This window comes from Sesamum indicum, linkage group LG9 (assembly GCF_000512975.1).
Source record: "Sesamum indicum cultivar Zhongzhi No. 13 linkage group LG9, S_indicum_v1.0, whole genome shotgun sequence".
NCBI lineage: Eukaryota > Viridiplantae > Streptophyta > Magnoliopsida > Lamiales > Pedaliaceae > Sesamum > Sesamum indicum.
Genome location: NC_026153.1, coordinates 6,708,812 through 6,719,289, shown reverse-complemented (window position 1 = coordinate 6,719,289; position 10,478 = coordinate 6,708,812). Strand labels below are relative to the sequence as shown.

Below are 10,478 nucleotides of genomic sequence, written 5' to 3'. Positions count from 1 at the left end.
ACCGTACAATGTAATTGTATTTATTGTGATTGGTCAATAAAGTGTATATTCGTCATGTCAGGAGATTTATATATCAATGATACCACATAATACTGACGTAATTGTCATGAGTTCAACCAAGACGAGTTTGGGTCGGGAAGGTACACAAGGTTGCATTTGAATGGAGGGATTCAAATTTGAGTTGAAAATTTCAAATTACTCCAATATTAGAGAAATTTGAAATCCACCTCTATTACGATGAAAATAATACAAATTGGCTGAAAACGGATTGTATCTTGAAATTATCTAAATAAACCAAATGAAGTTATCATTATAAATTTAAATAATTGCCTATCAAATTGCTCGTTCCAAACGTATACTCTGAAAGTTAAAAAGATGGAAAGGATAAAAAGGACATTTATAATTTAATCTTCTAAATTTTTTGATAATTTTAATCATTTTTGGATCAAATGAATCAGAAAATTAGATGTAACTTATATATGACCTATTTAAAATTGGAATTTTAGGCTAAAAATTTCCACAGCAGTAATTTAGTTTTGAGAGACATTGCCTCATGATCAATATCTAAACACTATCCATTTGATGTACCTCCCACATGCCATTATAATTAGTGCATCATTCCCCAACAATTACATCACTATTTCCATTCCCATTACACATTCAATCACAATAATTATGACTCTATTTACTCTTATCCCTAAAATAATGAAAAAAATAAAATAAAAAAGAATAAAGGCATTGGAGGAACAACAAATCTCTCCAACATACAGCACTCACTATATATGTATGCAAAATCCATGTCGACAGAAGCAAGTGGTACCTACAAATAATTCACACACTAAATCTCATGGATGTTGCCAATTCATGACATGAATGATTGAAAAAGGCCCTTTGTTTTTTTATAATTCAAATACTCAAATCCCCCCCAAAAAAATAAATAAAAAAGAAAAACCCTCTCCCATGGAAAAGGCAAATGAGGCAGATGCATTGAACCCTTGAGAAGACAGCCTAGAATGGGCCATAGGTTGCCTTAAAGAGGTTGGAACAATGTGGGGTTTCTCCAAATTCAAGAGTTTTATCAACCCTCTAACCCCACTTTTGTTCCTCAAATCTTTCCTCATTTGACTTCCTTTTGACCCTTTTTTCTTGCCTGTTTCTTGGAGCATATGCATGCACCCCCCAACCCCCCACCCCCACAAATTGGATAGAGTTTATATATATATATATATATATATATATATATATTCCTTACAAATGTGGATTAGAGAGTTAGATGGAAATATATATGTATATGATGATGATGAGGTGAAGATGGGGACAGATTCATGGTAAACTACTATTATGGGCAAGTTCAAGGATCCAACTTACACTTGTCTGTCCAGCTTTCATGCTGGTGGAAGTGGAAGTTGTTGGTCTGTCAAAATACACCCTGTGGAGATTAACCATGGATCTTGTCTGCTTTACTGTCTATTTTTCTCGAAATATCCATCTTTGCTGCATCCACTATTTTTGTTACCAAATCACACACTCATATTTCACCACTTGTGTAGTTTTATGCAATTATAATTACCATGGAGTATTTTGGAATGATCTTGTATACGTCAAGTATTTGTATTTCAATATAATGGAACCATCGATGCTTCTGGATTAGCATGTATAGTTTCATGTTGTATTGAATTAATACAACTTTTACTATATTTATTTTATGTTGTGTCGACATGACATAATTCTCATTGTTAGTAAGATGTAAATTGATTTATGTAAATTATAGTATACTGGAAGTGTACGTATAATTATTTAATATTATAAGGAGTTCTAAAATAATAAAAATTACTAAGAAAAGCATCTTTTCTTGTAATCTTCACTCAAAGATCTTTTGCACATCATCCCGTTGCAATTAATAAATTATATTTTAACCAATTTGGCAATTGTATCATATTTTGACAAATATATATTTAATTTAACATAAAGAAAATTTTACTTTTTATACTTTAATAGTTTACTTCTCTATTTTCTTCTCATTCTTTTCCCTTCTTGTAATATAAAATTTTATTTACATTAGTGGACCAACGACTTTGCTTGCAATATATCTATAATAAATTTTGTTATTTCAATAATATACTAATTATTTCTCTCTCTCTCTCTCTCATTTTCTTCCTCCTATCTCAACCACCCCACCAAAAAAAAAAAGAGAAAAATATTATTTCTTAAACTTTCTTATAATAAGCTGAATGGACGTCAGTGTAATATATTTAGAATTAATTATATTTAGACGACCTGTAAAAATTTAAAATTATATTTACACCCTTTTGAAAAATATTTCATCTACAACTGACCCCCCTTCTATTAAAATTTGAACGAAAAATATTGACATAGGTCAAAAAATTACATAAATTTTAAATTTTATCCTCATTCAACACTCGCTTAATAATATTTTATAGTTATTAGAGGGTAAATCTAATATATATATACATATAAAGTTTAAAGAGTGAAATTGTAATAAAATATAATTCCCCAACTATAGCTATTGTATAAAAAGTTAGCCGTTCATGGAAAATCTTTTTTTGTACTTTTTACTTCTTATATATGGGGCATGGTGAACACCATTCTTGCATCTATTTGTTGAAACACTAGATGAAGTACTTGAATAAAATAATCTAAATAGACAGATGCAACAATGATGTTAACCTCACTTCATATAGGAAGTAAAGAAAATAACCAAAAGATGACTAATTTTTTCACTCACTAACAGCTATTTTTTATCCAAAGATTATAACTTCATAACAATATTTTAGCACAATTATGCTATTCTGATTTATATATAATATATTATATTCACCCTCTTACAAATATAAAAATACTATAAAAGAAATACTGAACGAGGAATGAAATTAAAATTTTATATAATTCTTTTTGTTAATATTAATACTTTATGTTTAAATCCTAACAAAAGAAAATTAATTATAAATAGAGAATTATTGTGACAAAATATAATTTTGGATTTTTAAAAAGAATGTAAGTGTAATTAACCTTTGTTTTTATAATAGTTTGTTTGTAACAATATGGAGCCGTCTTGTATGGTACCTGACCTTCAGAGAGTTTTGGCGGACTGTAAATCACCTTAAGGTTCAAGTCATTAGGCTGAAGAAACATCCAATTCTTGCTCAAACACACAGCAACTGATGATAATGGAAGGAGAAGAAACTTCCAATGACTTCTCTATCATTCTGTATGAATAGTTAACTAAACAAATTTCCAGAGACGAAATTCCAACTTCAAAATCTTTCTCTGACGACACACCGGTATCAGCCTGTCCATTATCCGTTTGACGATCAATGTATAGTCCACGAATATCTCAGTATCAACTTCAATACTCATCGGCTAAGTACAAGTTTATAATGCGACAGGGCTAATTAAACAAAGATAAGAAAAGAATACACATCTCAAGAAAGATCTTGCTTCTTTCTGGTAATGCCAATAAGTGACAAGAACTACTATCGACACAATCAGATGGAGGCCTTTCAAGGCAAAGAGCTACAACTCATGACCGTGGTTGAATATACAAATTAGAGGACGCAACAGCTATAGGCTCTTTGACGGTGCTGGTAAGGGTTAGTTGAGTGTGAGTAAGTTGATACAAGTCTTGATTGAATCCTCAGTTGCTGGTTTTCTGCCTTTGGGAGGGAGGCATTTCCTGTAGAAACCTATTACAGAAATATATTGCTTAGACTGTAAGAAAAGAGAGTTCATATGATAATAGGAAGCAAGATTAAGCTAGTTGAAGAATCAATAATCATGACAATCCTTTGATCAAACGCATTGATCAACTAAATTGTTTGGGCAACAGAAACAAGATAGACTTGATAAAGCCATGGGTATAAATTTCAATGGATGAGTAACTTGGCGTTGTGTTAAAAAAAAATTAACCTTAATGAGAAAAGAAGATGGTTTAGAAAATGGGATGATGTCAACGTCCTTTTTTCATCTTTCATGAATATCATTGAAGTGGAAGCAAATTACAAGATGTCATTGGAATTTACTGGAGTCAAGTTGGGGATCACTTCCCTTCGTCCTTTGAGCACTCTTTTATAACTGAAAATCTATGAGCTCACAGAATTTCTACTTTGGACTTCAAATTTCATGAATGCTCAATCCCTGATAGAAGTCCCATTCAGGGTGAATTTGAAGTGGTAAGGAATTTATTTTCAAACTCACTTTACTGAAATTATTCATATGGTTTCAACAACCTCAACAAGAAAAAGAAGTACATGCAAAAGTATTCAATGAATATGACACGACATATTACTAACAAAATCAAAGATCACCAGAAAAGGAAATTGTTTTCTGAAGGATACCTGAAAACTACAGCATAAGAATCTAAAGCAAAGAAGAACTATAATCAGAGACTTGAGATTTCCTGACATCCCCGAAACCACATTGATCATTAGCTTAAAGCCTTAAACACATCCATACCCTAAACCTTCATCAAATAGGCGATAGGGTTGCATAAAGCTAACATATTATTTAAATTGCAAGAGGAATCATTGATGTAGTGAGACACTTATCACTGCATACAGTAAAACAATTATTCTACGTGACATTTACATGCAAAGGAATATAAAAGAATATACTTACTTGTCTGCTATTCTCTTCCTCTGATCAGAACAGATATATGGATATAATTCATCAATGGTCATCCTACCTAAACTACTGGAGAGATTTTGTTTCAATAAGTTACAGTCGAAGCCTGAAGTTGCTGGTACATCTTTAAGCTGCTCTTTCAAATGTTTCATAAAGGTGACACCTGCCAATATGCTAATTTCAAATAGCAGTTCTTTTAACATAACAATAACAAAAACTTGCAAGGAATAAAAAGAAAAATAACTGAGAAAAAAAATCTAAAGATGATAATACAGATAATTTTGTGACCTACAAAAACGGAAATTACTTCCCAACCCAGAATAGATAAAATAGAACTACATACTTATCATGAAAAACTGTGAGTCATGAGTCATGGACGTCAACCATCTAACTGATGACGTGATCTAAAATCTCAAATTTCAACTGGGACTTTTTTATATGATAAATTTTCTTCTGGTTTTGCTGCATTTTGAATCTATTTGGTATTCTTGAAAAACTTTGCGCAAAATTTTTGAATGAGATAACACAGGAGCTCAAACTTCAAGCTCCTCATTGCAAACCAAGAATGGCTCTACTTTTCAAACGTTTTTGCTGAAACTACAATTCCAAATATGGGAAAGAATTAAGGTTAATTCTGAAACTACAATAATCATTAAGCTCTAGCTTCACTGTAAATTACAAAGTACGAGACACTCAACGTTCCATAAGATTCGTATTTTTATACCTCAAACTTATAGCAGAAATCAAGGTATATTCATTAGTCCTATACAACGTATTTCCGTTGCCTGAAGCACAAGCATTTTACCACTGAATATGCTTCAACAAAATACGAATCTTGTTCAAAAGATTGATAAAATATAATACTCCATACTTACAAAACAAAATAAAAGTAGTAACATCAAATTGAACAAAATTTACACGAAAAGTAAATTAAACACACACACACAGCGTGTACACACAATTCTGATATGTTCTATAGAAGAACATACTGAGGGCTCGCAGCATTCGCAGGTCGAAGTTCTTCGCCAAGGCTTCGTGGCCGATCTTCTTGGCACGCATGTTCACCAAATTCTTCAAGCCCATCAACAAATCCTAATGAACAAAGACAATATCATTCACATTACATAAATTCACACAACGAGATTCTCGCAAGAAGGGACTTCTCCGAAGCAACGAATCATGAAATTTGAAGGTGAAAACTGAACTTACGAGTTCAGACTCCGTTAAAGAACAGAGCCAGCGGACATCATCGATGTCGTTGTTACCCAGTATGCTTTTTTCGGCCATGAGAGTGAGTGCGTGTTGTTCGTGAAAAAAGAGACGGCGGAGGGTGTGTGGCGTTAAACTTTTGATCGCTGAATTACGGAGGAGACGAGGAGATTTGAGTGCGTGAAAGAGAGAGCACCCGAGCCGGGAACACTGCGGCGCGGGCTTCTCCAGTGGGTATGTGCTTTTCTGGACAGGGCCCAAAGACAACCCGGTTCAACCGGGTGGAGCTCCGAATAAAACTTCGGCCTGTTCCTATTCTTTTCAGCCTATTGGGCTTTACTCTCAAAATCTAAAAGCCAGAAAGCAGCCCAAACCCCATCATAAACCTCAAAACTTCCCTGCACTCTTCCAACTGCTGTTCTTCAATGGCGACTGAGAACAAATCAAAGCCAAGCAACTCCAGCAAGAAAAGAAAGCATTACCTTCCGCACAATGTGATCTCTCTCTCTCTCTCTCTCTCTCTCTCTCTGTGTGTTATATATATAGTTGTCTGTATATGTCGTTGCTCTTATTTGGAAGAATTGCAGCTAATTTTTTCGTTTTCGCTTGTACTTTTGGTTGAATTTTTTCAGAAGCCGGTGAAAAAGGGTGCTTATCCTTTACGTCCAGGAGTTCAGGGTTTCTTTATAACTTGTGATGGTGGGAAGGAACACCAAGCCTCAAACGAAGCCATCAATGTTATCGACACCGTGAGTACATATTTTCCGTCTAAAATTAGATATATAAGAAAGTGAAAGAAAATGGGTTCTTTGTAAAGATTGAGTCTTTGAAGGGTTACTTGTTAATTTAACTGTCTGGGGCCTTGTAATATCCTCCTTTTAGGAATTTAGAGATATAGTTTTTGTTATTTTCTTGAGTTCGTCACTCAAATTATTAAATTATTGAATCTTTATTTTTGTTAGTAACTATATTTTCCTTTTTTTTCCCTTGTATTTGTTTCTGCTTTCTTTTTAATTAGTGATAAACATGCTTTTGCAAATTGGAACCAGTTTCCATATGTCGAGGTTTAGTTCATAGTTCTATTCTGTGATTGTTTTAGGTATCTTAATCAACTGAAATGTTCAGGACTAATCATTTTATCGTGTGGTTAGTTTCCCAGGCGGTTTATAATGTTTTTACGGGATTGTGTATCTTTATGGTAAAAGTTGTATTTGCATTCATTCTGTAAATTTGTAGGTTGATCATAAATGCAATTGCCCTTAATTTTTGTTTGTCACTGCTTTGATCCAGATATGCATGTAGGAGTTGTTTTTTATGGTATTGTTATGGGCCACGTGTGATTTTTGGTTGTTGGTGCATTGGCATCGAGCATTAATTAGCAAAACTTTTAGTTATACACTTATACTGAATGCATTTCTTTCTTCATTCTTCTTTTATCTTCTTTTGGAGCTTGAATTAAGTGATTTCTGGTTCTTCTTTTAATTATTTGTTCTGTAAGACAGTTTTACGAAGAGCTACTGGATGGTACAGAGACAAAAATTGAACAGGCAGAACTACCTAAGAAGCCCTTGAACAAAATAACCAAATTCACATACTCTGATTCCAGCAGTGACCATGATGACGATGATGATGATGATGCAAATGATGATCATGCAGATGATAACGATGATGTGAAGACAAGGGATGACAAAAACAAACAAGTTGCTACAACAGGTAAGGATGCAAATGACGAGTCAAGGCCTGAAAATAAGGATGGTGTATCTGTTGAGATGCCAACAGAAGAAAATAAAGAGAAACCAGAGAATCACGACAACAAAGAAGCTGAAGCTGTGGAACCACCAGTAAAGAAACAATGCGTAGAAGCAGATCCATCAGATTCTGGAAACTTGCCTAAAAAGGTAGAGGACAAAAAATCTGTTGATAAGCTAATTGAGGCTGAGCTAGCGGAACTGGGAGATCGGAGCAAGGTGTGTATAAAATTATCTGTTCAGTTTTTCTATTCTTTCGCAATTCCCATGCTTTCCTTGTTTCAAGATGGTCATTGAATATCTTACACGGTGTTGATACATATCCCTTACTGGAAATCTTACAAGTGACTTGTGTTATTTTCTAACAATATTAAAATCTCCGCATCCATGAAACATACACACATCCAGTATTTTTTTTCCTTATGTGCTTTTAACTACTTAACATTTGATGAATTTGACGCTTAGAATCTGTTGCTCTGTTCTCCCCGCATGATCATGTATTTTATTGCTGTCTTGGTGATACATTTCTTGATTTTTCTAAACAGAGGCGTTTCAGTAAACTAGACTCAGGTTGTAATGGTGTTGTCTTTATACAAATGCGTAAGATAGATGGAGATCCTAGCCCAAAAGATATTGTCCAACACATGATGACTTCTCTTGCTTCAACCAAGAAACACGTATCAAGGTTTGTTGTTGACATGTTGTTATTCCCCAACTCTCACTAAAATGGTTCTGGTTATGCTTGAAATACAATGCCTTGAATTTGCTTATTACCGGCATTCGGCATTAGAGGAGATGAAAGTTTGCTCTGTTTTACCAGGTTTCTGTTAAGAGTGCTTCCAGTTGAAGTGACATGCTACACATCCGATGAGGAAATCAAAAGAGCAATCAAACCTGTCATTGACAAGTATTTCCCTGTAGAAAGTGAGGTCCCACGTAAGGTAAACATTCTGGTATTTCTTTGTCACTATTTTGTTTTTCTTGAACATTCAAAAGAACACATAGGAGCAAATTTTGACTGAGAGGGTAGAATTCTGTCTGTAAGTCAACTTCACAGTGACAATGCTTCAACCCGATCAGTAGCAAACTTGGTTTACATGATTGATTACTCTTCTTTAAGCTCATTCACAGTAAGAAGTGACTATAAGCAAGCAGAGAAATATAAACTATCATTAGTCTTATGGATATGCAAGATCGTGATGTATATTTGTGTCCTTTGATTCACTTGAGCTGGATATGAAAAAGAAAAGAAATCTGACTTTTTATCATTACTTCATTTCAGTTTGCAGTTTTATATGATGCTCGTGCAAATACCGGCATTGATCGAACAAAAGTCATTGACGCAGTCGCCAAATCTGTTCCCTCGCTGCACAAAGTCGACCTGGCCAACCCTGATATAAACATAGTGGTCCAAATTGTCAAGGTAAGAAAATCATGTTTTGTACTTCAAACCACATAGCTTCATGTTTTAATCTATACGAGTGAGTTCCGTTTATTCATATCTCAACACCACTTCCTTCTCAGACTGTTTGCTTGATTGGAGTTGTGGAGAAGTACAAGGAATTGGCCAAGTACAACATCAGGCAGCTTACCTCACCGAAGCAGTAAATTTAGCTTATGAACTTTGGAAAGATTTTGGATGTACTGGTTTTTCTTTTTACCTTGCTGTTGATGTATTAGAAAATCTTGAACTGGACTACATGACTTGCTCTATGGACATGAGTTTTCTGGTACTCCATAAATATCTCAGTCTGATGAGTGTGGCACAAAGACGACATTTTTATTGTTGAAAATATGTTAGATATCAAAATACTGGTAAGTTACGATCAACTATCGACAATGATAAACAATCAGTTATTGTAGCAAGTAGATGCGTATACTTGGAATATTTTGAAATTTGATTTTAGAGGATTTGCCACTTTTCTGTGTTCGGTGACTGAAAGAAGAATTTGATTGTGACTGCTTCTCGTCTCGTTTCTGAGATGGATTTCTTGAAAACATTTTTATTATAGTTAGTTGAATAATAGACTGAAAAAAGAGTATGTAAAATTTTAAATAAATTGCTCCAAATAGATAAAATGCAAATTGGAAAGTAAAACATGTAAAAGGTTCAGGAGTCAAATTTATATTCTTTTATACAAAAATAATATAAATATGATCAGCAGCCACACTTTTTGTTCATATGTTTGAAATCATACTTACAATTTATCTGCAATCAAGTAAGCTGTAAAAGCTCATTCCCAGCATCAAAAACTTCACCATTGAACCTTCAATCTTTTCCATTACAAAGTATTCAACCAAAGTGCTATTCTTCTCTCATATGTTAGAAAGATTATTCTCTCTTTAGCAACTAAAGAATGATGAAGTGAGACAATCAAACTACTAAGATCTCTGAGCATATCATTGTAAATGAAGAATCTGAAATTGCTATATCTTTATGCAGTTGGCTTGTATAGTTTCTCCACCATCTTCCTATACTCTGCAGTGGAAGAAAAGTCCATAATGAAGATAACATTTATATTTCATACAAAAGTTCTGCAAGAAACGACTCAAAAGTGTTCGATAATTTTGGCCCTTCAACACCAAGAGACCAGATTTGCTTACCTTCTTGATTGACCCAAAGTGAAGCCGCCTGGGTGTTAAGAGGTGAGCTTGTGTTTGGCTCTGTAGAAAAAGTAGTTCCAGAGATTAGTCAAGAAAACAATCAGTGGGATGAAAACATAACAATTAACGAATTGCACAATATTACCTCCAAGCAAACTCTGAATTGACAGCAAGATTGTCCTCACATCATAGGCAGATGACCACTTATCCTGTCAGAATTATATAAGACCAGTCAGAGGATAAGCTATGAAAGAAGGAAAAAGGAAAAGGGAAAGA

The 10,478-nt window shown here is 33.9% G+C and overlaps 3 protein-coding genes across 6 annotated transcripts in view; 1 reads left to right on the top strand and 2 right to left on the bottom strand.

Annotated features, from left to right (window-relative positions):
• Positions 3,436-6,075, bottom strand: LOC105170916. Of its 4 annotated transcripts, none has more exons than XM_011091848.2 (4): positions 5,851-6,075; positions 5,601-5,733; positions 4,636-4,804; positions 3,436-3,704 (listed from the first exon to the last, which is right to left on the bottom strand). In XM_011091848.2, exons 1-4 carry the CDS (start codon positions 5,926-5,928, stop codon positions 3,656-3,658), a joined length of 429 nt encoding a protein of 142 aa, XP_011090150.1. In that variant the 5' UTR covers positions 5,929-6,075; the 3' UTR covers positions 3,436-3,655. The 4 variants fall into 4 exon arrangements, with proteins under 4 accessions (XP_011090150.1, XP_011090151.1, XP_011090152.1 ...); XM_011091849.2 differs by having other exon boundaries at positions 4,703-4,804; XM_011091850.2 differs by having other exon boundaries at positions 5,631-5,733.
• Positions 6,193-9,368, top strand: LOC105170915 (THUMP domain-containing protein 1 homolog). The gene is made up of 7 exons (XM_011091847.2): positions 6,193-6,344; positions 6,483-6,599; positions 7,353-7,817; positions 8,144-8,283; positions 8,419-8,539; positions 8,881-9,021; positions 9,123-9,368. Exons 1-7 carry the CDS (start codon positions 6,276-6,278, stop codon positions 9,204-9,206), a joined length of 1,137 nt encoding a protein of 378 aa, XP_011090149.1. The 5' UTR covers positions 6,193-6,275; the 3' UTR covers positions 9,207-9,368.
• LOC105170914 (ubiquitin-conjugating enzyme E2 20) overlaps positions 9,725-10,478 on the bottom strand; it is a 1,952-nt gene continuing 1,198 nt past the window's right edge. The window contains exons 4-6 of the mRNA XM_011091846.2: positions 10,348-10,411; positions 10,203-10,262; positions 9,725-10,077 (exon numbers count right to left, since the gene is read on the bottom strand). Coding sequence (XP_011090148.1) covers positions 10,034-10,077; positions 10,203-10,262; positions 10,348-10,411 — 168 coding nt within the window. The 3' untranslated portion in view covers positions 9,725-10,033. The remainder of the gene's footprint in view (positions 10,078-10,202; positions 10,263-10,347; positions 10,412-10,478) is intronic.

Coding starts and splice junctions, on each gene's coding strand:
- LOC105170915 (XM_011091847.2), top strand. CDS start 6,276: ATGGCGACTGAGAACAAATCAAAGCCAAGCAACTCCAGCAAGAAAAGA. Junction 6,600..7,352: donor CCATCAATGTTATCGACACC/GTGAGTACATAT, acceptor TCTGTAAGACAG/TTTTACGAAGAGCTACTGGA. Junction 8,540..8,880: donor AAAGTGAGGTCCCACGTAAG/GTAAACATTCTG, acceptor ACTTCATTTCAG/TTTGCAGTTTTATATGATGC.
- LOC105170916 (XM_011091848.2), bottom strand. CDS start 5,928: ATGGCCGAAAAAAGCATACTGGGTAACAACGACATCGATGATGTCCGC. Junction 4,805..5,600: donor CTATAGAACATATCAGAATT/GTGTGTACACGC, acceptor GCATATTGGCAG/GTGTCACCTTTATGAAACAT. Junction 3,705..4,635: donor AGGAAGAGAATAGCAGACAA/GTAAGTATATTC, acceptor TTTCTGTAATAG/GTTTCTACAGGAAATGCCTC.